Consider the following 27,784-nt stretch of genomic DNA (forward strand, 5'->3'; position numbering starts at 1 on the left):
ACAAAAATGAAGAATATCATTATCAGAGGTGTAATATATGCTATCAGAATATGCATCACTCCATGGGCCTTGAGAAGACTGGAAATAGACCAGGTATATCTTAGATATATGTCAACCGGAACATTTTCATGACAAAAATGATGTCATTTTCCAGATATTGAAACAATGAATTTACACCAATTTATTTTGAATATTCGTTTGAAAGATATTCCACATGGCCCAGTCAAGTACCAACCTTCTAAGTTCAGAAAACAGCGGAGTAACCTTGGTTTTAAATAGGGTGCATGGTCATATCATCCATGTAATGAAATATTAGGGAAGATATCAAATTTTGCAGAAATACATTTTTCTATTTTTTTTTTATCAAAAACAAGGCTACTTAATTTGTAACATTACTTTAGGTGAAAATTGTACAAATACATTTTGTCTACAGATATATTTTATTACTTTTATTGACTTTATTAAGCATTCTAGTCTCCTGACCAATAAAATATGCTAGATATCAAAAGCAAGGCTACTATATATGTAACATTGATTTGGGTGAAAATTGTACGCTGATGCCAGACAAGATTTTAGTACTTGGATTATGAGCTTTATCTGGTATTTTATCAAAAGATCAAGCCACACTTCAGGACTTCAGGACTTCGTTTTTTTATGAGGAAAATTTGGAAAAGCTGACTCTTACAAAATGCCTTGTGAAGAATTTCGACTTAGTCAAATTTATAAGTCTTGCAAAGAATCGAGAAGAAATATGGGAAATGGTATAAATTAGTCCAATCAGGATAGAATTCTGGTCTGTCATTGGCTACAAATTTTTCATAACCTTCCATTACCTGAAATTTATTTAGGGATATAGAAAAGCTTAAATTTGCACTTTGGTTATTTATGAAATATTGTAATTTGACCACCTTATAAAGTAGACAGCGTAAATGTTGAATGAATAAGATTTATGTGTAAAAATCAACAGGTTGAGATCATAATTACATTTGGGTTACATATGTGAATTATCAAAATCATGCTATTATTGGTCTTGGTTTTGCTTTGGTAGAATTGGACTCAAACTGGAATCGTTGGTCGACTGAATTGGTGATTACTAATATAGTAAGTCCAAACTAGAATCGCTGGTTGACAGAAGTGGTAATTGCCATAGTAAGCTCGAACTGAAATGTTGGCGACTGAAGCGGTGAGTGCCACAGTAAACTTAGACTGGAATTGTTGGTTGACAGAAGTGGTAATTGCCATAGTAAGCTCAAACTGGATTCGTTGGTCGACTGAGGCAGTGAGTGCCACAGTAAACTTAGACTGAAATTGTTGGTCGACTGAAGTGGTGAGTGCCACAGTAAACCTAGACTAGAATTGTTGGTCGACAGAAGCAGTGAGTGCCACAGTAAACCTAGACTGGAATTGTTGGTCGACTGAAGTAGTGAGTGCCACAGTAAACCTAGACTGGAATTGTTGGTCGACAGAAGCAGTGAGTGCCACAGTAAACCTAGACTGGAATTGTTGGTCGACAGAAGCAGTGAGTGCCACAGTAAACCTAGACTGGAATTGTTGGTCGACAGAAGTGGTGAGTGCCACAGTAAACCTAGACTGGAATTGTTGGTCGACAGAAGCGGTGAGTGCCACAGTAAACCTAGACTGGAATCGTTGGTCGACTGAAGCGGTGAGTCAGCCATTATATATAAGTTTAACCCAAAATGGAAACAATCAGCTGAAGCCATGCATACCATAGTGAACAAAGTAAAATTTGATTTATGTCTATTGGAGCCATAACCTCTAATGGTCAAAGGTTGGTCAATGAAATTTCATGGATATATATATGCATATAAACATATAGTAAAGCAGTGTGTGGTTTGCAATTCTTTGTTTTCAGTTTGAAGACAATTTTTTAAGTTTTAATTTTCTCTGTATAAAGCAATTTTTCTGGTCAATGACTGTCAATAACTGATTGGTATGTAGTTAATATAATACGTAACGTCGTTCTTAATAATCAAATAAAAATATTTCATGTGTGTGTGATATGTGAATGCATTTGTAATCGCGATATTTGAGTTACCTCCCCTTGACTGTTGCTTTTTATGATTTTCATTTTAAAATTCAATATATGTAAGTTACACATAATGCCAGTCTATTACTTTAGCCACCATCAGAGAGAAGTTAAATGCTGCCTTTTTTGTAATTAATTGTAAAACATCACTAGTTTTGCCTGTTGAGTTTTAGGACTGATCAGGAGAAAAGCAGTAAAATCATTGTGATTATAACATCTTTATGAAATAGATAATTATTAAGAGGAAAGACGGGGAAATACAGAAAAGGTAAGACTTGTATAGAATCAATAAACATAATGACAATGGTGGGTGACAAGATTGCTCTGGGATCTCTTTTCTGCATATAAGCTGTTTGTAACTTAGTAGGATATATATAGTTGTGCTTTCCTGTGTAGGATTATGATTTGACAATTTTTGAAAGAGTTATTGCCCTTTGTTTATTTCATTATATTAATCTTGTTTAGCGATCTCCTCACTTGTTTATAGGTCGTCTCTTCAAAGAATAGGGAGAGCTAATCTTGTGGCATCGGCGTCAGCATCAGCGTTGGTTTTCTGATATTAACATTTTGGTGTAAGTGTTTATATTTGATATTAGGGTCCGAGCTGCAGGATTCAATGGAACCAATATCTTTTCAAATTATAAACATGAATATCAATTAAGCCTAAAAATACCTGTGTATCTGTTAATTACTTTGACCCTACCTTTGTGAGCTTATACAGCTACTCTGAATTTATTATTTTGACCATTTTCCAAGGAGGACTGTTGAAGGGATGTTCAGCACAAGTTCATATATTCATATGATGCTTTTTATGAAAATTGTACAAAAGCATTTAATTGTGTTCTTAAGGAAATATACCCCAATATTGCGATATATTTAGACAGTCTATAATGTTGGCCAAAGGAGTTCTCACCAAATTCACTTGTCCAAACTGACCTTAACAGAACGATATTTGATACTGTCAATAATTTTAGAAGTCACTAGAAAGAGTTTTTAGCAGGTAAACAATAGCCAGAAAATTTCGATCTTCTTCACTGTATTTGACCTTGTAAATCCTCTTAAAAAGATAAAAAAGATTTCCCAACCTTTCTATGCTTACTCTATTTTCTCTAGCACATTCGTGGAAGAATATGTACATTGGCCTGTAATAATCCATATATTAGTAGTCGCAAAAACTTACAATCTGGACAGAAATGTTTGGGAATCTTTTAATGTACTGGTTCCAGTCCAGAGACTCCAATTCAATACCTCGAAATATAAATTTGACTTATTTATATACCCGCAATGCGATACTTACATTTGGAAATATTTTCTTTGCTGCCGCATGTTTTTTAGCTCACCTGGTCCGAAGGACCAAGGTGAGCTTATGCCATACCGTGGCATCCGTCGTCCGTCCGGCCGTCCGTCCGTCAACAATTGACTTATTTGATTTCTTCTTCATAACCGCTGATCGGAATTTGAACAAATTTAGTCAGAAGCATCCCTATGGGTAGGGGACTCAAAATTGTACAAATGATGGGGCTGACCCCCTGGGGGCCTCTGGGGAAGGGCCAAAAGGGGTCAATTTGGCGCTATTGATATAAACGACTTCTTCTCTGAAACCAAGCAATGGCTATCGCTCATATTTGCCTGGTAGCATCACTATGGGGTGGGGATTCGAAATTGTACAAATGATGGGGCTTCATGACCCCCCAGGGGCCTGAGGGGCGGGGCCAAATGTGGTCAATTGGGCTATATTGATATAAACGACTTCTTCTCTGAAACCGAGCAATGGTTGTCATTCATATTTGCTTGGTAGCATCACTATGGGGTGGGGATACAAAATTGTACAAATGATGGGGCTGACCCCTCAGGGGCCTGAGGGGCGGGGCCAAATGTGGTCAATTGGGCTATATTGATATAAACAACTTCTTCTCTGAAACCGAGCAATGGCTGTCATTCATATTTGCCTGGTAGCATCATTATGGGGTGGGGATTCAAAATTGTACAAATGATTGGGCTGGAAGAATATTTCTCAAACTTAATATATAGGTTTCGTTTTGGTTCCTAGTTGTGCCCATTCAATTTTGAGCCTGATTGGGAAAATGAAATGGTCAACAGGCAGTCATCTTGGACCATCTTGGTTTTTGTCAGTTGAAGTTTGTTATTTTTTTGTCAGTTGGAGTTTGTTATTTCTCAGAAAGTTTTCTCATCACTAGCCCAGGGGTGTTAATCCACTGAACTAAAAATCTATTGTCCCAACAAATATGGGGAAAAAATGGGAAAATTAAAGATTAAATAAGCAACTTATTCAGAAAGGCTCTGTATGATATAATTTTAGATCACCTGAGACGAAGTCTCAAGTGATCTATTCTAATTGCCTTTAGTCTGTCGTTGTGCAGCCTGTGTAATGTGTCATGCATCCATAAACAGTTTACATTTTCAACTTCTTCTCCAAAACTGCTCAACAAAATTCAATTAAATTTTGCAGGAAGCTTCCATGGCCAAAGGTCAACCAAAAGTGTGAGTTATATGGTCCCCAACCCCCAGGGGCCTAAAGGGTGGGGCCAAAAAGGGTCAAATTGACTTAAATTTCAAAAATCTTCTCAACTCCTAAATATTGTAGAATCAAATGCTCTTCAAAGATAGAAAGGTCTTAAGGTCTTTTACCAAATTTGTGAATTTCATGACCCTTTGCCCCTTGAGAGGAAGTAAACATTACTATAGTTTATTTAAGGAAATCACATTTTTGACTATCATCTGTTTGATTTCTTTTGGAATTTTTTAGAAGGTAGTTTTGGAAGGCAGTTTGTTGGTATGCAAATTTTGGCCCAACTGACCCCCACAGGCTGATGGGTGGGGCCAAAAAGGGTCAAAGAAATATCTTAAACTCAGGTGACCGTTAAGGCCCATGGGCCTCTTGTTAAAAGTATAAGCAGATCTATCAGTTTCCATATGAAAAATGAATGTTTTATTTTATCTATAATATTATTTGAATATTGATAGAATTTGAATTTAAATATTTTGCTCTCTGCTGAAACATCATGGGCAATGTACTAACCCAAGTTGAACATTTAGTTACCCTGGACGTCGTACTAGTGGATTTTTACATCCTTGTTTAATTTTATGCCTGTTGGATATTTTTTTCGATTTCATAGGAAGGTTTTCCTTGTTATCAAATGCTTAAAAGGAAAGAAAGTAAAGGTAGAGAAATACCAGTCTTACATGGAAGCATTAAATATCATTCAATAGTTGTCACCAAGATTCCTCTGGAGTCTCTTGTTTGTATTGGTCAGCTGATAGCACAGATATACGATACCTTATAGTGAAGGTAGTCATAGTGACTTGCCAGATCATAGTCCAAGGTACTTATATTTGTATATTTGTGTTAATAGAAATTTATCACTATTAAATTAACTCCAAAACCCAAACTAAAAAACTGTTATAGGTGACATTTTAATCTCTCCAAGCTTTCAATTTATGATCACCTGTTCTTTTCACAACGGATGCTGCTACACTTTTACAACCGTAGGTTAATCATCATATGATATGATTGTAATTTTTTTACTTAACGTCTTTATCTTTAGTAAATTTATATTTCTTTAGATATTGACATCTTATATCATTTTATATGTAAGTTTATGCACATGACTGCATGTGATTGTGACAGACTTTACTTGGATCTGAAAATAGTACAGTGTATTACTGGAAACAGGAAAAACTTTAAACTAGTTTTTATACACATGTAAATAGATTAGTGTATCATAAAATTCATATATTTAACTTTCTAGTGTTGTATTTCTCTCAAGTGACTATTATGGGTTATGTGTCTCTAGTTTATTTACAGATGTGGCGTATCTCAAAATGATTATTGATAAAACAGATCTAGATCATGGTTGAACGCTATATAATTTCATGTATTGTATGGATAGATATTGGATTTGAAATTTAATTTGTCATCATTTCCTCCCTGATGTATTTATAACCCTTTGCCATGTATATTCTGTCGGTGATTTATGCTAATCTCTGTTTCATCTTGCACATAACGATGCCATTACTCGAGTATTGATTGCTAAGTCCTTGTGCAGCTGGATCTCCTGTGAACCATAGGCTAGTGACATGTCCTCTGGTCGTCACAGCATCAGCAGCCATTCTCATAAGTAAATAGACAGGTAAAAGCTTATAGGTAAACAGACCCTACAGGTATATATAGATAGGCGTGAGATACAAACAATAGCTTGGTAAACAAAAACTTTCCTTTCTCCGTATTGACCAATATAATATCAGTGACTAGGTGTGATTGTTACCGGTGATGTGGTGGTGGAATTATTTACTTTTCACTGGAATTCATTTGTTTTTGATAGGAATTAGAACTGCTTGGCTCAACTGTGTGGTGATAAAGAAGATGGCTTAATATTGATTTAATGGTGACTTATGGACTTGATGCTGTTAGGCAGGTAAGATGGATGGAAGTTGGCAGATAAATGTAAAACAAATCATGGCAGCATGGAACATGTTGTATGTATAAGTGAGATTTGCATTTTTATATAAAGAAACTTTGTTGATTATATATATATGTCTTGAATGGCAAAAGGATCAGTGTTAAGAAATGACTTATTTTATAGACTGTTTGATATCCTGAATACATTATTATTAACTGTACCTGTAATTAACAATTTCTTTGTTTACTAATTGGCCAGTTAACCACTGGTTATATACCTGTATCTGTAGATATGCTGTGTTCCATTGATATGATTCAATAATATGTTAGTCTATTTTTGTCACCATATATGACCATCATGAGGGAAGTTGATAGAGGGGACAGTGTAATGTGGGAATTTCCCTCCTTTTCACTCCAATTTGAATTATGATTACTTGTTAAACTTTGCACTCAGCCACTAAGATCAAAAAAGTAATTATACACTAATATCTGTGTTTTGTCAAATGGTGCATTATATAGGTTTTGTTTCTGATTTCACATTTCATAATACAATTTCTCCCGATTTCAAATTTTTCTGTCCTATAATATTTCACCTATCATGCCATAACGGTTACATTATTGCGATGTCATAAGTAAAGGAAATGGTTGTCTTTTTTCGTGAAAAAATGTTGCTTGGAAATTAGTTTGAAAAATTTTCATCCACTTTCTTGTGAAGTTTCATGTATATGATAATCATAATCATTCACTTTTGTCCGTGTTATATTGAATTCATTAAATGAAATTAGATTAAATTTCCCAATGAATTCAATACATGCCTTGAACACATGTGTTAAGAATCCTTAATGTTTATAGGGGTTAAAACATATATCAGCTGAAGAAGATATTACATCAAAATGTATTGAAAATTACTGCTTGAACTACAAAATTCCCTACACAGGGACTCCATATTGTAATCATCTCTAAACAAGAAAATTTCCTACACAGGGACTCCATATTATCATCTGAACAAGAAATTTCCATTCACAGGGTCATCAAATTATCATCTAAACAAGAAATTTCCTTACATAGGGAGTCCATATTATCATCTAAACAAGAATCTTCAACATATAGGGAGTCCATATAAATGATATTACCATATCTAAACAAGAATCTTCAACATATAGGGACTCCATATTATCATCTAAACAAGAATTAATTGATTTTATTAAATGTTTTTTTATGATCGTTATATATTTTGAAACCTCATATCTGCTACAAACATTGGGAATGTTTGCTTAACTTAAAATTTCTTAAAACCTTTATTTATTGATATACTGCAGTATATTTGTAAATTTAACTTACAATGCCAGGTACCCAAGTCATCCTGAAATTTCCTTCAAAATATAAAAATTTAAAAATAAACAAAATGAAATTAAAGATTAGTTTAATTTACATAAAACAATTTGAACCTAAAGGCTGGTTTGATTTATAGAAATTAACACAGATTTTTGGATTTTTTTTGGTAAAAAGTCATTATATATGGGCAGATTTTACTGTTGTTTCAGAGGTGAAAATTTGAGAGACAATATCTGTATATATTTCCTTCTGCTAAATTTCTCATCCCACCATGAACTTTTAGAGTGTGGACATAAATTTAAATATATCCCTGGTATGTTCCAAACACCCTTATCAGTATGGTAGTTTCATGTTTGTGTAGAGACAGAAAAGAAACAGTATTTTTGCTTTGTTTCTTTTAGAATCAATATAGAGAATTATTTTGTTAAACATTTAACAAATGTCTACAGTCTAGAGTTGAACAGTACATTTATAAGGATGCATGTACATCAACTATATAAGATAACACTACTAATGAAGAGTCATCTATTGAGTGCCGAGTGTGATAAATAGCCCAGCAGATTATAGGTCAATTGACACTGCTGAGAGAGTCTGCATTATTTACTACCTATAAACTGCAGTGTTCGTCTTCATTAACCTTTTGTTAATCTTTTGTCCTCATCAGAGTGATCACCGTGGAAATGACCATATCTAGTCCACGGATCAACAAAATCAATGTTTTGACAGCGACCAATCAGGTTTAAGTCAGGTAGATATAGAGTAACATCACTGGATCAGTATGGAAATCACAATAATTACACATACACACAGCCAAAAATCAATTCCTCCATATCCATTCATCACAACATGGTTACCATGGCAACAGATTGGATTGCTTGAAATTCTGTGTTAATAATCACCGGTTTTTCATCAAATACATCCAGTAACCATAAGTAAATATTGGTTGGCAGTGAGGTCAGAAGGTTTGACCAAAAAAATTGGACCGACTTTAAAAGGATGATGATGATTACAGGAGAATGTGATGCTTGTTAAGGTTTCCTGACACAGGTGAGAGCTACCTATATTATTATTGGTGACATATCCAGCATGATGTAATATCTGATTAGACCATGCTCTGTGTCACTGATCTTATCTTCATGTGAGTTCAATTGGGCATGAGAAATACATCTGGATATGAAACAATGAATTATTTGCCAATAAATTTATATCGTGATGTAATTAACTTCCTTTACCTTTTATTTGCCGCAAAAAGGATATAGCACTGATTGCAATCTATATATAATATGGTTAAAGCCTTGAGGGAATGATGTGCTATGGTACATTTATACACATATAACTATATCATTTTAACTTCTATAAAATCCATGGAAAATAAAACCAACTCTATTTTACGACAGATATTGGATAATTTTATCAAGTTTTGTTATTTGTTCCCTAGTGGGGAGACTGTAGGTTTCGATCCTCTCCGTCCCTCTTGTACATATGTATGTATGTGATGTCCAAGTTTGTCAGTGCTCTGCAGCCCTTTCATTCCTTGGGGGATTTTGATCAAACTTCACACAATGATAAAGGATCATATTATCTCGGGACAAAATTGAGTTTCAGGGTTTTTGGGGTCAAGGTCGCTGTTGCTATTTTTAATAGGGCTGGAAGGAGATATGTATTGCTTTAGCAGTGCCCAGTATGCTGGTTAATACATTTTGTTAGCCTTGATAGAAGTGCAGATTAACAAACCCATAGAAAACCATGCTTGTTTATAGAAAACCATGCGGTCATGATCATGTTTGTGGCATTCCAAGCCCATATATCAGAGTTATCAAACCCTGACCATGACAGGTGATTACTAGCTGACCAGCTTTTATCTTCTTGAAGTGATATGGATTTGTGACAGCTCATATCATCTCTATTCAGTCAAAAACTAGAGTGTACTGTTTATAAGCCCATTATTGTCAGATGGTGGACTATTCAAACCACCCTGTGTCCGCAGTCCATGTACAGCCGTACAGTTCGTGGTCCGTCCATCAGTAAACAGTCCTTGTTATCACTATCTCTCATGAAGTACTCACAGGATAGATATCTCTCAAACTTGATGTATAGTTCCCCTTGGTTCTTAGTTGTGCCTGTTTTATTTTGAGTTTGATTGAGAAAACGAAATGGCTGACATTCAGCCATCTTGGATTTTGAAAGTTGAAGTTTGTTATCACTATTTCTCAGAAAGTTCTGGTCAGATTATATGAAAATTTTCCTTGTCATTAAATGATTAAAAGATAAAGAGGAAAGAAGGGAAAAGTAGAGAACAGATAAAACCAATATAGACTATGCAATGGTGGGCGCCAAGATCACTCTGGGATCTCTTGTTTTCCATCCTGAGATATTTATCAACCAGTCATGCCAAATTATACAAAATGTGTGATCTTTACTGGACAAGTGTATACACCATGATATATCATGGAGTTCATTATATGTAGTTGTTCCAGAAGGTATAGTTTCAATTTATTTTTTGACAGAAGTGTAATGGTATGATGCTGTCTGTCCAGTGTTTCCCTGAGCAGCATCCAAAATAAGGAATGAATATTGCCACGCGAGCAATGTTGTAATTCTAACTAAAAATCGCTGAAACAAAGAAAACATTTTCAGGGAGAATAAAACCAGATGTTCAGGAAGGATAAGCTTCTTCTGCTTCATTGATGACACCACATACAAATCTAGGTCACGACGACACCCGCAATACAAATCTAGGTCAAGATGACACCCGCAATACAAATCTAGGTCAAGACGACACCAACAATACGAATAAGAACCAAGGTAATGACTATACATAACCACCAGGCATATCAACAAATATCGAACAAGTCTTACTTCATATCAACAAGTATCGGACAGGTCTGACTTCATGTCAACAAGTATCTGACAGGTCTGACTTCATATCAACAAGTATCGGACATGTCTGTCTTCATATCAGCAAGTATCGAATGCGTCTGACTTCATATTAACAAGTATCAGACAAGTCTGACTTCATATCAACAAGTATCGAACACGTCTGACTTCATATAGACAAGTATCGAACAGGTCTGACCTCATATCAACAAATATCGAATGTGTCTGACTTCATATCAACAAGGAAGTTGAATATTTCCGATAAAGAGATCATAATGTTAATCGTAAAACATGAAACCTTCTATTGTTTTTCCATCACGAGTCCATACCTGTCATGGAAATTGTGATATTGGGAACTGGGACATATAAACATCATAGTTAGGGGGATTAGAACTGTTACTTTATAGAAATGGATAATAATCGATTGGGAAATTGAAACAACATGCCTATCATACAGCTTCCTTATTGGTTATTTTGAGATTAAGGTAAAATGTCTCAGTGAAAGAGTTTATAGTGACCTTGATTTAAAGGTTTCTCTGATCAACATGGTCAATTAAGTTTTTGTTTTTTAAATACAATGCATCATTAATATATCAATAGACTTTGTAAGCTATAGATCTGTTTAACCTGATCTGATCGATCGTTTCTTTAGTATGATCACGATCAGCCTCTTATGAAGACGAAAACAACTCGACCAGGTCTGTGGAGCAGTTTGTTTCATGTCATAGTTATCACAATTTCTTGAGAAGTATGTTTTATGGATAATTCTCAAACTTCATATAAAGTTTGCCTGTTCAGTTTTGAGTTTGCTCAGGTAAGCAAAATGGCCAACAGGAGGCATTTCTGGAGAAAAACTTAAAGGATATTTCTCAACCTTGAAATTTCTCATTCACATGGTCCCTTGTTGTGCTCATTTATATTTCAGACTGATTTGGAAAGAATTGCTAATAGATGGTTGCTTTAATCTAAATTTTAAAGTTCTGGAAGGATATATCTCAATTTGATTTATAGGTTCTGTGATCCTTTTTGTGCCTGTTTAATTCTGAGACTGATTGGAGGAACAACATGCCAAATAGGTACCTGTCCATCTTGCATTAATTTTGACAGAACAAGTACAAAAAGAGAATAATTCTCAAAACTCACATGTAGGTTCATCTTGAACCCTTTGCTTTACCTGTGCTATTTAGAGAGACAGGTTGCAGAAACAAAAATGGGCAACAATCAGCCATCTTTGATTTTTACAGTTTAAAAGTTATTTCTTGAGAAATATTTTAAGGATATTTCCCAAACATTATATGAAAGTATGTAGTTATGGCTGTTCAATTCTGAAATTGATTGAGAAAAACATATGTTGAACACACAGCCAGACTTGTAATCATTGTTTAGAAATTCCACAGATTTTATATTGGCTGCACCCATCAGTCTATATAAGGTATACATTGATTACACCTGTGACCATGGGATATAAATATACAAACCTGAAGCCTTGGGGGTCGGAAATATCCTGACATATTGTCTGTCTTATACATGTATTGACTATTGGTTTTTCCTTAGATGTTATCACCTGAAGTGCAAACATATGTCTATCGTTTATGCAATGGTATAACTATTAAAGAAAATTTGGAAGAAATATTGTATTTTACACTTTTAGAATCATCAAGTAAGAGCATAATTGGACTGATGAGCAGTTGAGAACATGATGATAATCTTCTATTCCACCATCATCTGATGGTGAGCTGTTAAAGTTGTCTTTCATATATGATCTGTCCTTAAGATATTATTGTGTTAATCAATATTTCTTGAAAAGTACTGGAATTAGAATTTCCCATCGGTCCTATATGTGCATGATCAATTTGAAACTGTTCTGAAGGAAAAAAAAAAAAAACTGAATAGGTGGCCATTATTGATTTTGGTAGTAAAAGTTTGTTATTACTATTTCTCTCAACAATGCCATAAATACAATCGTATTTCTCTAATTTTGTTGGTTTTGTTTGTAGGTTCCTGTTTTTCCTGAGTTTGTCCAAAGTTATGCATGTTCCATTTTAAGACTGATCAGATAAACCAATTGGGCAACAGCTGGCCATTTTGAATTTTGACAATTGAAGTTGAAGAGGCATATGCTCAGTGGTCTAGTGGTAGGATGCAGGATTGTGTGATGCAAAGATTGCTAGTTCCTTAAACATGATACCTTACTCCGTTGTGTTCAAATCGACTGTAAATGAGTTAGTGGTAGGGCAGTGCAAGACACATTTGTAAGCTGTTAGCACCAAAAGGGCAGCTCCGACTGTATGCTCCCAAGGGAGTTGAGAAAGACAATTTGGCTGATTGCTAAAGGCCCAAAAACCACGGATAATTATTTGTGGACTGCTTTGAGACAGCTATGTTGCTGAGAACAGAAGTACTGCAGTCATGTGTTGTCATTTTAACTTGGTGATAGAAAAGTTATTTTAAAGAGGAAAGATGAGAAAAGTTAGTAAAGCAGACTTACATAGAGCCAAAATAATCATATAATCTAGCTAGGGCAACACACTCTGTCTGGGTTCCTTCATTGTTATACATATATACATGTAAAATGTATATGTCTTTTCTTCTTCTTCTTCTTCTTCTTCTTCTTCGTGTTATCCACCTCTATCGGTTATGATGATAGTGGTGGTTTTGGGGGAAAACTACATTCAATTACAGTAATTCATTATTATAGACTGAAGATGACAGGATCGTTGATATAACTAATGTGAATAGGCTAGGTGACAGGATCGTTGATATAACCAATGTGAGTAGGCTAGGTGACAGGATCATTGATATAACTAATGTGAGTAGGCTAGGTGACAGGATCGTTGATATAGCTAATGTGAGTAAGCTAGGTCACAGGATTGTTGATATGACTAATGTGAGTAGGCTAGGTGACAGGATCGTTGATATAACTAATGTGAGTAGGCTAGGTGACAGGATCGTTGATATGACTAATGTGAGTAGGCTAGGTGACAGGATCGTTGATATGACTAATGTGAGAAGGCTAGGTGACAGGATCGTTGATATAACTAATGTGAGTAGGCTAGGTGACAGGATCGTTGATATAACTAATGTGAGTAGGCTAGGTGACAAGATCATTGATATAACTAATGTGAATAGGCTAGGTGACAGGATCGTTGATATGACTAATGTGAGTAGGCTAGGTGACAGGATCATTGATATAACTAATGTGAGTAGGCTAGGTGACAGGATCGTTGATATAACTAATGTGAGTAGGCTAGGTGACAGGATCGTTGATATAACTAATGTGAGTAGGCTAGGTGACAGGATCGTTGATATAACTAATGTAAGTAGGCTAGGTGACAGGATCGTTGATATAACTAATGTGAGTAGGCTAGGTGACAGGATCATTGATATAACTAATGTGAGTAGGCTCGGTGACAGGATCGTTTATATAACTAATGTGAGTAGGCTAGGTGACAGGATTGTTTATATAACTAATGTGAGTAGGCTAGGTGACAGGATCATTGATATAACTAATGTGAGTAGGCTAGGTGACAGGATCATTGATATAACTAATGTGAGTAGGCTAGGTGACAGGATCGTTGATATAACTAATGTGAGTAGGCTAGGTGACAGGATCGTTGATATGACTAATGTGAGTAGGCTAGGTGACAGGATCGTTGATATGACTAATGTGAGAAGGCTAGGTGACAGGATCGTTGATATAACTAATGTGAGTAGGCTAGGTGACAGGATCGTTGATATAACTAATGTGAGTAGGCTAGGTGACAAGATCATTGATATAACTAATGTGAATAGGCTAGGTGACAGGATCGTTGATATAACTAATGTGAGTAGGCTAGGTGACAGGATCGTTGATATAACTAATGTGAGTAGGCTAGGTGACAGGATCGTTGATATAACTAATGTGAGTAGGCTAGGTGACAGGATCGTTGATATAACTAATGTGAGTAGGCTAGGTGACAGGATCGTTGATATAACTAATGTGAGTAGGCTAGGTGACAGGATCGTTGATATAACTAATGTGAGTAGGCTAGGTGACAGGATCGTTTATATAACTAATGTGAGTAGGCTAGGTGACAGGATTGTTTATATAACTAATGTGAGTAGGCTAGGTGACAGGATCATTGATATAACTAATGTGAGTAGGCTAGGTGACAGGATCATTGATATGACTAATGTGAAAAGGCTAGGTGACAGGATCGTTGATATAACTAATGTGAGAAGGCTAGGTGACAGGATCGTTGATATAACTAATGCAAGTAGGCTAGGTGACAGGATCGTTGATATAACTAATGTGAGTAGGCTAGGTGACAGGATCATTGATATAACTAATGTGAGTAGGCTAGGTGACAGGATCGTTTATATAACTAATGTGAGTAGGCTAGGTGACAGGATTGTTTATATAACTAATGTGAGTAGGCTAGGTGACAGGATCATTGATATAACTAATGTGAGTAGGCTAGGTGACAGGATCATTGATATGACTAATGTGAAAAGGCTAGGTGACAGGATCGTTGATATAACTAATGTGAGAAGGCTAGGTGACAGGATCGTTGATATAATTAATGTGAGTAGGCTAGGTGACAGGATCATTGATATAACTAATGTGAGAAGGCTAGGTGACAGGATCGTTGATATAACTAATGTGAGTAGGCTAGGTGACAGGATCGTTGATATAACTAATGTGAGTAGGCTAGGTGACAGGATCATTGATATAACTAATGTGAGTAGGCTAGGTGACAGGATCGTTTATATGACTAATGTGAGTAGGCTAGGTGACAGGATCATTGATATAACTAATGTGAGTAGGCTAGGTGACAGGATCATTGATATAACTAATGTGAGTAGGCTAGGTGACAGGATCATTGATATAACTAATGTGAGTAGGCTAGGTAACAGGATCATTGATATAACTAATGTGAGTAGGCTAGGTGACAGGATCATTGATATAACTAATGTGAGTAGGCTAGGTGACAGGATCGTTGATATAACTAATGTGAGTAGGCTAGGTGACAGGATCGTTGATATAACTAATGTGAGTAGGCTAGGTGACAGGATCATTGATATAACTAATGTGAGTAGGCTAGGTAACAGGATCATTGATATAACTAATGTGAGTAGGCTAGGTGACAAGATCATTGATATAACTAATGTGAATAGGCTAGGTGACAGGATCGTTGATATAACTAATGTGAGTAGGCTAGGTGACAGGATCGTTGATATAACTAATGTGAGTAGGCTAGGTGACAGGATCGTTGATATAACTAATGTGAGTAGGCTAGGTGACAGGATCGTTGATATAACTAATGTGAGTAGGCTAGGTGACAGGATCGTTGATATAACTAATGTAAGTAGGCTAGGTGACAGGATCGTTGATATAACTAATGTGAGTAGGCTAGGTGACAGGATCATTGATATAACTAATGTGAGTAGGCTAGGTGACAGGATCGTTTATATAACTAATGTGAGTAGGCTAGGTGACAGGATTGTTTATATAACTAATGTGAGTAGGCTAGGTGACAGGATCATTGATATAACTAATGTGAGTAGGCTAGGTGACAGGATCATTGATATGACTAATGTGAAAAGGCTAGGTGACAGGATCGTTGATATAACTAATGTGAGAAGGCTAGGTGACAGGATCGTTGATATAACTAATGTAAGTAGGCTAGGTGACAGGATCGTTGATATAAATAATGTGAGTAGGCTAGGTGACAGGATCATTGATATAACTAATGTGAGTAGGCTAGGTGACAGGATCGTTGATATAACTAATGTGAGTAGGCTAGGTGACAGGATTGTTTATATAACTAATGTGAGTAGGCTAGGTGACAGGATCATTGATATAACTAATGTGAGTAGGCTAGGTGACAGGATCATTGATATGACTAATGTGAAAAGGCTAGGTGACAGGATCGTTGATATAACTAATGTGAGAAGGCTAGGTGACAGGATCGTTGATATAATTAATGTGAGTAGGCTAGGTGACAGGATCATTGATATAACTAATGTGAGAAGGCTAGGTGACAGGATCGTTGATATAACTAATGTGAGTAGGCTAGGTGACAGGATCGTTGATATAACTAATGTGAGTAGGCTAGGTGACAGGATCATTGATATAACTAATGTGAGTAGGCTAGGTGACAGGATCGTTTATATGACTAATGTGAGTAGGCTAGGTGACAGGATCATTGATATAACTAATGTGAGTAGGCTAGGTGACAGGATCATTGATATAACTAATGTGAGTAGGCTAGGTGACAGGATCATTGATATAACTAATGTGAGTAGGCTAGGTAACAGGATCATTGATATAACTAATGTGAGTAGGCTAGGTGACAGGATCATTGATATAACTAATGTGAGTAGGCTAGGTGACAGGATCGTTGATATAACTAATGTGAGTAGGCTAGGTGACAGGATCATTGATATAACTGATGTGAGTAGGCTAGGTAACAGGATCATTGATATAACTAATGTGAGTAGGCTAGGTGACAGGATCATTGATATAACTAATGTGAGTAGGCTAGGTGACAGGATCGTTGATATAACTAATGTGAGTAGGCTAGGTGACAGGATCGTTGATATAACTAATGTGAGTAGGCTAGGTGACAGGATCATTGATATAACTAATGTGAGTAGGCTAGGTGACAGGATCGTTGATATAACTAATGTGAGTAGGCTTGGTGACAGGATCATTGATATGACTAATGTGAGTAAGCTAGGTGACAGGATCGTTTATATAACTAATGTGAGTAGGCTAGGTGACAGGATCGTTGATATAACTAATGTGAGTAGGCTAGGTGACAGGATCGTTTATATAACTAATGTGAGTAAGCTAGGTGACAGGATCATTGATATAACTAATGTGAGTAGGCTAGGTGACAGGATCGTTTATATAACTAATGTGAGTAGGCTTGGTGACAGGATCATTGATATGACTAATGTGAGTAAGCTAGGTGACAGGATCGTTGATATAACTAATGTGAGTAGGCTAGGTGACAAGATCATTGATATAACTAATGTGAATAGGCTAGGTGACAGGATCATTGATATAACTAATGTGAGTATGCTAGGTGACAGGATCGTTGATATAACTAATGTGAGTAGGCTAGGTGACAGGATCGTTGATATAACTAATGTGAGTAGGCTAGGTGACAGGATCATTGATATAACTAATGTGAGTAGGCTAGGTGACAGGATCGTTGATATAACTAATGTGAGTAGGCTAGGTGACAGGATCGTTGATATAACTAATGTGAGTAGGCTAGGTGACAGGATCGTTGATATGACTAATGTGAGTAGGCTAGGTGACAGGATCGTTGATATGACTAATGTGAGTAGGCTAGGTGACAGGATCGTTGATATAAGTAATGTGAGTAGGCTAGGTGACAGGATCGTTGATATGACTAATGTGAGTAGGCTAGGTGACAGGATCGTTTATATAACTAATGTGAGTAGGCTAGGTGACAGGATCGTTTATATGACTAATGTGAGTAGGCTAGGTGACAGGATCGTTGATATAACTAATGTGAGTAGGCTTGGTGACAGGATCGTTTATATAACTAATGTGAGTAGGCTAGGTGACAGGATCATTGATATAACTAATGTGAGTAGGCTAGGTGACAGGATCATTGATATAACTAATGTAAGTAGGCTAGGTGACAGGATCGTTGATATAACTAATGTGAGTAGGCTAGGTGACAGGATCATTGATATAACTAATGTGAGTAGGCTAGGTGACAGGATCGTTGATATAACTAATGTTAGTAGGCTAGGTGACAGGATCGTTGATATAACTAATGTGAGTAGGCTAGGTGACAGGATCGTTGATATAACTAATGTGAGTAGGCTAGGTGACAGGATCATTGATATAACTAATGTGAGTAGGCTAGGTGACAGGATCGTTTATATAACTAATGTGAGTAGGCTAGGTGACAGGATCATTGATATAACTAATGTGAGTAGGCTAATTAATCTGCTTCAGTTGATCTCATTTAGGTGATTACAATGAGTAAGTGTACTGAGGAGTTCAAGCATACAAGTAACCATGACACTGCTACACACATTAATAGGTTAGAAATAAGGATGCAAAATCTGTTTTTGAAATGAAAAATTTAAGAGTATTACATGAGATGTTTCAGATCACTCTACAAACAATTACATGTGTTAAAGACCTAGTCTTGTTTATTAATGTAAACTACAATGTATATCATTAACTGAGAGGAACCAAATTACCTGCCATCCCATCAACTAATTTTGCTTGATATTTTTTGTTGTTGAAAACTAGCTTCTGTAAATAGGTTTGTGGGATTCAAACACATCTTAAAAACCCAATGTTTCAAAGTAACCATTGAAGTCAACCAAAGATTCAATACAAAAGAAAATTAATTACATTGAATAACAATCCATTTATATTTCCGTAAGTAACCAATTATAACAAACTGAAAAGCTCATGCATTGTGTACAATTACAAACATATAATCATTGGAATTAAGTTGACGATGCTATGACTGCCACATAACCTACAGCACTGTAGGTCTGTGTAATGTTGACATTGATTTATATATGTGGTGCTTTCAGTCGATTCCCATGGGTATTTAGGATTATAACCGCTAATGTCAGTGAGGATACATACACTATTTATGAAGTCAACAGATTGTAGTTTTAGCTGGCCTGTCCCAGTATCGTAGAAACTCTTATGCAATATACATAATATAGTATCGGAACTTTGTCACCAGCAATCTGTATGTTAATTAACTTGTTAAGTATAGGAGTCAATGGCAACAAGCTCGGGATAAGAAGTTTCTTCTTCATTAGGGAAACATTGACTGGTTTTGATGGAACAGTGGGCTTCTCCAGGATGATTTGATAATGACAAATTTTGTCCTCTGACGTACTGAAAATCTGGGCACATTAGCATTGTTAATCACAATGTCATACAATTAAGGTCACATGATTCTGTGGCTGTAACATTCTATGATGTTCTATCATGGTTACCTATCTGCTCACTATGTATTTAGACATATTGGAATAAATGACTTCTACATCTGTTAAGTAGTATCAGAGTTCATTGTGATGATCAATTGAGGTTGTTTAATTGTAGTTCTTTTGAGGCAGATGATATGTTTGTGAGTACAGCAACTCTTACTTTAAATCCAAAGGTTACAGCTCTCCATTGTTTTGCTTTGCCAAATTTATTTTGTAAAAAATAGTTCCTTTCTCATTAAATCCTAATGAAGGTCAGGAAAATAGGAAGGTATTGTCTTGTGTAGAATTATTATCTACAAAATTCTAATAATAAACAATATTCAATGATCCTGTATTAACTAGTCAAATATTTGTACCAGTAATGTCCAATTTAACAATTAATATTTCAACTTATTTCAACTCTATAAACAATCTTTGTTTTTGCCATTTCTTGAGAAGTACATGAATGGTTTTTATTTCATGCAAAATACATTTGCAGAGGACTTAAATCGTCTCAAATTTCATAGGCAGGATCCCCATGTCCCTATATACATTTCTGTGCATTACCGGTTTTGAGAATGATCAAAAATATTAAAAAATGGAGACAGGTAGTAATTTCGGAATTTTGAATGTTGAAGCTTGCTTTCACTTTTTCTCAAATCGTTCTTCATGGAACATTCTCTCTTGTTCTGCATATATATTCAAGTTTGGGACTGATCAGAAGACAAAATGGCAGACAGGCCACCATTTTGATTTTGGATAGCTCTTCAAGGGTCTTTCTTAAATTTCATTTCTAGGTTTGCAATGTTTTGAAATGGTTAAGAGGAAAGAGGAGAAAAGTACAGTAGAGAAAATATCAGTCTTACATACCGTAGACTCGATAAAGGTAATTCAGCAGTGTTGACCAAGAACCTACTGGGATCTCTTGTTGTGGTTACAAGTCCTTGTTAACATCTTGATTTGAATCACATTAAATGATAGTCTTGATCATGATATTATGTGGCCACTGTCATTACCATTATGGCACAGCTGTAGGTAAAGGATTGGAAAAAACGGATATTGTCACTTGTTAAATTAGTGTATATAGTTTATGATTTTGAATTCCAGGTGGTGTAGACCAAACAGATGTTGACCTTGGACATGCATCACCATAGTTTCTCGTTACAACACTGCAAATAGAGGTAAGACCATATTGACATTCATCCAGGTTGAATCTCTAACAAAGTGTCTCGTTCTCCTATAGCTTACACTTGGAGTGGTCAACAGCACCAGATCTGTAATAGGATTTTAAGAAGTAATGAAAATTACCCTGCTTGCAACAGGCTACAAACCAGCAACCACTCGCTCTTCAAGTGGACATCTCATCATTACTAGGTTAAAGGGACATCCCCGCTAGTCCAAAGGGAAATTCCCGCTCGCCTGAGCTAGTAAGGTCACCTATATTCTCCACATCCTACCACTAGTCCAAAGGGAAATTCCCACTAGCCTGAGCTAATAAGGTGACCTATACTCTCCACATCCTACCACTAGGCTAAAGGGAAATTCCCACTAGCCTGAGCTAATAAGGTGACCTACACTCTCACATCCTACCACTAGGCTAAAGAGAAATTCCCACTAGCCAGAGCTAGTAAGGTGACCTTATATTCTCCACATCCTACCACTAGGCTAAAGGGAAATTTCCACTAGCCTGAGCTAGTATTAGGTGACCTATATTCTCCACATCCTACCACTAGGCTAAAGAGAAATTCCCACTAGCCTGAGCTAATAAGGTGACCTACACTCTCACATCCTACCACTAGGCTAAAGAGAAATTCCCACTAGCCTGAGTTAGTAAGGTGACCTATACTTTCCCCAACTTACCACTAGTCTAAACAGAAATTCCTGCTAACCAGAGCAAGTAAGGTGACCTATTCTCTCCACTTTAACAAATGTTAAGGATATAAGTTGGTCTGGGGAGTGGAAGTATACCTTTGTGAGTCCCTGCTCTCTTTACTTTTATTCAATGTTGATAAATGTTATGTTATCACTATGGCCTTAGTTACAATGAGTTGGTTCTGAAACCTTTTCCTTCGATACAATTTGACAAAAGAGGAAATCACTGAATAGATAATAACAACAAGATAGGAGTATTATGTTGGCCGTGATTGTGGCATTATGAGTATGGATCTCTTTTATCAGTCTTTTGTCAAACGTTGGATTCTGATCAATAGCTTAAATTACTGGAGGCTGATTATATTAACAAATCCATAGGTTTCTATGAGGTTCTGTTACACTGTTCTGGGCAAGTCTTTTGTACTACTTGTTTGAGACATTTTTTTGCTAACCAGAACTCCACACAGATTTCTGGACCTGGCAGTATTTTGAAGGTATCGTGGGCATGGAAGTCTGATCATGAGATGCCTGTTGCAAAGTTTTGAACAAGTGACATGAGTTTTCCTAAAAAGAGTCTAATCCTGAACTGCAGCAGGAGTCTTGTACCCAGTTAACCTACTTGAAGAAAGTAAATTGACTGTGGACCTGAGGCCATCTCACACCAGCTGCAGGTATCCTACAGGAAATGAAGATGGTGTTTTGCTGGCAAGGAATGGTGTTTACTGCCTGCTTAAATATGGCCTGTCATTTCTGTGGTCATGGAGTAGGGGTATAAGAGGAAATTGAGGGTATATTCAGGGCCTGTTACTGCCTTCCTGCTGGTAATCTAAAGGGCTGGCTGCATCCCAGTTGTCAGTGTTCTCTGAGGACCTTTGCCATATATGGTAAACAGTCCCCCAAGAGAATTTCCTTCAGGTGTCAGTGAGGTTTAGAAGATAGAGGACCTCTGGATAGGATGGCTAGTAGGATGTGCATTCAGTATCAATAGGACATCTATATATATATCAACTTTTCGTTTAACATCACTTTGAATATATATGGTTGCTCTTTAGAATCAAAAACATTATACATATGGACTTCAAGTTGACTGAGGGGCATCGTGACACTATAAAATCTGGCTGAGAGATGAGGACCTCTTCACTGGTTGATATGCCCTGGTTCCTTGCAATCAACTCCCATGCAGGCATCATGTAGCTAACACAAAGGTAGCCCATATAGTGTCTGTATGTGGCCCATATGTAATAGGACCTATCTAAACGCTCTCATGTGTCATCCACTTGCCTGGCACACAGGTCACATGGAGCACAAGGAGCACACAAGTATTATGCTAATACATGCAGCTATGATACGGGTACCACACAGGTACCACACAGGCGCCACATTTGCAAAACTCACCCAAATATCGGCCCAAGCTCAGAAATTTTCTATGTGCTGCAAAATCCTTTCATGAACCGAGCCCTTAAGCTTGCTTGGAACGATGTGGCAGGGCCTTTACTGAAACTGCTTGATTCAGGTTTCTGGTAAGGTACAAAGGTGAAAGGTCAAGGTCACAGATACTAATTTAGTTTTCTTTGGTTATCAACATCTTTATATACATGTATAATGCTTCATAACAGAAGTGCTTGCTGGTGATTTCCTACTCAATTCTGATTATGACCTGGATCTCTAAATTCAGTATGACCTCTTGTGAACTTCTTTGATCTGGGACTTTTTGTGCTTGGGAACCACAACGAAAACTTTCCTTCAATTGAAATGTGTCGGTCTTTTTACAACCACTCACCATTGGTTGCAGATTATGTCTATACTGAATTTCTGGTTCAAATCATGACTAGTTTTGCCTTGAACAGTGGGCTTCTCTAGGTTGAAATTTTTTTTTTATAAAGGTACTAAATGTTAGGTTCTTGGTTATTGTTTTAAGCAAATAATGCCATGATCCTTTTCCAACATGTAAAAGTGACCCTGACTGTATGTTTTGGGTTTCATAGACATATAGAATATGCTGAAACATATTTATCAAAGAAGGCAAGGAGAGTAATCACCGATATTTGTAAACAAATGCTAATATACCAATATGGTCATTTGCAAGAAATATAGATTTAGTTCTAAAGTATGATATCCTTCACTGAACCTATTACTTTTAACTCGTATTGGTCATCATTTAAAAAAAAAACAAAAACAAAAAAAGAAAAAAAAAGGAAAATACCGATATATATATACATATGTATATCATGAAAAATTTAGCGATCATTATGGCACCCCAGTGGGTCAAGAAAAGGCATAATGTATTTACTAGTTGAATTAGTTTGGGAATTGCCAAGGGTATTTTTGTAATGGGGTTTCCTTGTAGTAGCTTGTGGCTACCTCAACATATAAGAGACCTGTATATGCTGTAGTATTTGGAGTAATTTGGGAAAAGTATCTTTACAAAGGTTTACAAGTGTGACAGTACAGGAAAAAATGCCTTACGATCTCAGATTCCGGACAAACACTAACCAGGGTAGGGATAAACTTAACAACTGACTGAGATATCACATACCCCTGGGAGATTGGACATCCTTGTAATATGAACTTGACAATAACACATAAATAATCAGTAGGATTCTGTACTATCTGTACATACTTTGTGGAATCTGTGGTTATCTTAATTTTCTCTCTCTGAAATTGATGAAAATTGATTCAATTTATTATTCCACTTCAGGTCAAGATGATGAAAAAAGTCAACAAAGTTGGTGATAGTAGTGTCCTGAAAGAGGTAGACAAGATAGGAAGTACATCTGGAGGTAGCAATGTGCCAAAGGAAGCGATAAAAAAAGATAACAAAGTGGGAGACAATGTCGTAAAGGATGGCATGAAAAAACACCCTGTCCTGCCCAACATTCAGATAGAGGTCACCAATGCCTCTACCCCTAGTACAGCCTCTAACGAAGACCTCATCAATATTGATCAGAGCCAGAAAAAGGACACCGATGGAATCGTAAACCCTGTGTTTACCACGCAAGGGGAGATAATCCAACCTGCATGTTCTAAGCCTGACATAGTCACTATTATTCCTAATGAACTTTCAAGACCGGATATTAACAAAAGTGCTGATGAACTTCCGAAACCTGATATTCACCCATATGTCACTCAAAATATTTTCATTAATTCTGATGGACTTCTAAATCCGAATATTCACATCAATCCTGATGGACTTAATGATCTTAATGAACCCAATGATGTTGGTGCCTTAAATGACTCCGATCCAGTATTTAACCAAGATGGATTCATCAATCCAGTCTTCTCTATAGAGACAGCCAGTGAGACCAGCAAACACAATACCCCAGACAAAGCACCAAATCTGTTTAGTTTCAGTGACAATGATGTCAATCTCTACAACCAGCAGGTTGATTCACAGAATTCTAAGCAGTATCTGACACCGACATGTAAGGAAAGTCACTCCACAAGCAGTAGTAGCCTCACAGTCCCTGATGTTACAGGTAAGTGTACATATTTCTACTACTGTAAATCACTTATATTTCGCGAGTACTTAATTTCGCGAACTCACCTCATTCGACTTATACGCGAATATATAATTTCGCGCATTCTGATCTCAAGATGACTTTAAATTCGCGAATGACGTTAACAGGTCGGCAATATTTCCATATGGAGAGTGAAGTGAGTTGTTTTCAATGTAAATAAAGCTTTCACGCCTGTTCATATGTAGTGTTTTGTGATATAAAATTACAATCTGATATCAGTACAGTATATGATTTATCATTCTATTATTACTTTAACGGCGATGTCTGTTCACCAACTAAAGATTACGGTAGATTCAAAATGGACGCCACTTATTCTTGTCATTCTTATATAAATATTCGCGAGGGATTTGAATTCGCGTTTGACTCGATCTCCTCGCAAATTAAAGCGAAAATAAATCCCACGCAAAATATAAGTGATTTACAGTATCGATGTTTCTTTAAATTTTTTGTTTTGTCCAGAATATTTGATTGTTATGTGAATCACTAATTGATTACATTTTAATTGTTCACCTGAGACATCAAGTTTCAAGTGACATATTGTGTGTACCTTTTTTCTACTCGGATGTGTGTTGTCTTGTCTCTAAACAATTAAATTTTTTCAACTTCTGTGAAGTGGTGGGATGGGTTTTGCCATGCAAAATGATTCAAATTACATATGGTAATAATTTGATACTCATTTATTGGTTGATGGCTAATTGTTAAAACTATTCATTTAGTGTTTTTAACTCTGAATATATAAGCACAGGATTTTCACTATATTTGGCAAGATATATAATGCCTTTTTTGATGGGGATAAGAAGTAATTTCTGTAACACTTACTAGTTGACTGGGGACATCAGGGTATGGTATATATATCACTATATAATATTTTTGAATTCTCCAGATAAAGTAATTAAAATTGACGCTGACCTAAACTGAAATATTGAAATAGATAACATGTAAAACACTTGTAAAACAGCAACAACTAATCTGCACTAACATATAATAATAAAACATTTTAAGTTACATATTAAGCTCAAATAATTGAAACAATATTCGTTCCGCTTTGTTAATTTTTTGGACTTGTATGTTTGGTTCCTTAATTTTGTCTAATTGGACATGAAAATGTAACATGAATTTCATTTATTTATTAAGTTTACAAAGAATCTGGTCTGGTAGTGGTCAAAATATTTTTTTAAATTTTGTGGTAAAATTTGATATATTAAATAAACATGTTACAGCCAAAGTTTCTTGTTTAATGTCACATCAAACAGTGTTCCGAGCATTGTACCGATATCTTGTAGTGGGAGACTTTTCTGTAATCCTTTACCATGATAAGGGAAGCAACTCTTATAGGAGAAAGTTTCACTGTGGACATTGTGTGTAACAGTGGGAAGGGAGATAACTCATTTGCACTTTGCACTGTGTATCACTTTCTGCACATGATATTTAGTTTAGTGCTTCATGTATCTATCATCTACTTTCTGTTGTTTGTCCTCCAATTTGTCCTTTGCGTTAAATAACATTGCAATTGAAAATCATTCAATAAAATTTAACTGTATTCTGGTATGAAGCATGGTATAAAGTGATTAAAAAGATAGGTAATGAAATAATGAAATAAAAGAAATAGAAATATAAGGACTGAAGATAGAGTAAAAAGTGATAATAATGATAATGATAATTTACTGATATATTTGGGGACAGGATCGTCAGTTGCTGTCAAATGGACTGATCAACATTGCTTAGATCATTTTGTTTCAACGACTTGACAGATTTTCATAAATTTCTTGGTCATGGGATGAAATTTAAGTAAAGGGACAGCCCCCCCCCCCCCCCCCCCCCCCTCTTCAGGGAGGGATGGGTTGGGGTTGACAAAGTCTGAAGGGGTCAAATCACATTAGCTAATGGCATCCTTCATTAGCCTACCTAACTGAGGAATGTCCTTCCATTAACCTCAATAGAGATTTCATCCTTACTAACAGAACAGCCAAGTAATCTGTTGCTATGCCCTTCAGCCTCTTGCATTAAACAACTAAAAAATTGGCTTGTGGGCACTTTGTTCATTATTAACTTTGCTCAAATTTTCACCAACAGATGTCTTTTAATTAATTTGCTGGTAAAATTAAACTAGATGTAATTTACAGCAAAGCAGATTCATCCAACCAGTGGGTGCAGCTGAAATTTTTGAACTCCAAAGTATAATTCTGTACACAAACAGACACACTTCCTTATGGTTTCTGTGCCAATTTGAGGTCTTAATTTGCTGTTTGAAAGATTAAGGAGGTGTACGTCCACCATATGTCCATATGTTGGTGTGAAGGGATGGAAATTCTGCTGTAGTAATGGCCCTTGGTCATTGAGGACTTATGTTGGTGTAGATAACTAAGAAACTAGATATTGGTTTTATGAAAGAATTATTTATTTACACTATCTGTTTTTATCTAAGTGCACTAAAATCCATTCACTAAAAACACCAATGATTTCATCTAGGAATACAAACCGAATAAACGTATTTCCAAATTTTAACACATTATGATAAGTAGAATGATAAATGAAAGCACCAAATTATTTTGCATCGAAATACTATCTAACTGTTTAGCGAGGTGAATGTTCTTACCTGGCTGTAGATATGTGGTTCTTGTGTCAGAACACGAACACAGCTGCTCATTGACAAATGTAAGGTACCATACGATAAGTCTTGAATACTCGATCGCCAACAAGCCCTCCTACCCTAGTAGGAAGTAAAAGGATTTTAAAGGGATGGCGCTT

The 27,784-nt window shown here is 36.2% G+C and overlaps 1 protein-coding gene across 6 annotated transcripts in view; it reads left to right on the forward strand.

The window, feature by feature from the left end:
* Positions 1-6,181: 6,181 nt before the first annotated feature.
* Positions 6,182-27,784, forward strand: part of LOC117337215 — a 107,003-nt gene continuing 85,400 nt past the window's right edge. For 2 of the 6 annotated variants that reach the window (XM_033898073.1, XM_033898075.1), the window contains exons 1-3: positions 6,184-6,483; positions 20,754-20,827; positions 24,217-24,994. In XM_033898073.1, coding sequence (XP_033753964.1) covers positions 24,223-24,994 — 772 coding nt within the window. In that variant the 5' untranslated portion in view covers positions 6,184-6,483; positions 20,754-20,827; positions 24,217-24,222. Of the gene's footprint in view, positions 6,484-20,753; positions 20,828-24,216; positions 24,995-27,784 lie in introns of all 6 variants that reach the window. The other 4 variants (XM_033898076.1, XM_033898078.1, XM_033898079.1 and 1 more) reach the window with 3 other exon arrangements.

This window comes from Pecten maximus, chromosome 11, assembly GCF_902652985.1.
Source record: "Pecten maximus chromosome 11, xPecMax1.1, whole genome shotgun sequence".
Classification (NCBI taxonomy): domain Eukaryota; kingdom Metazoa; phylum Mollusca; class Bivalvia; order Pectinida; family Pectinidae; genus Pecten; species Pecten maximus.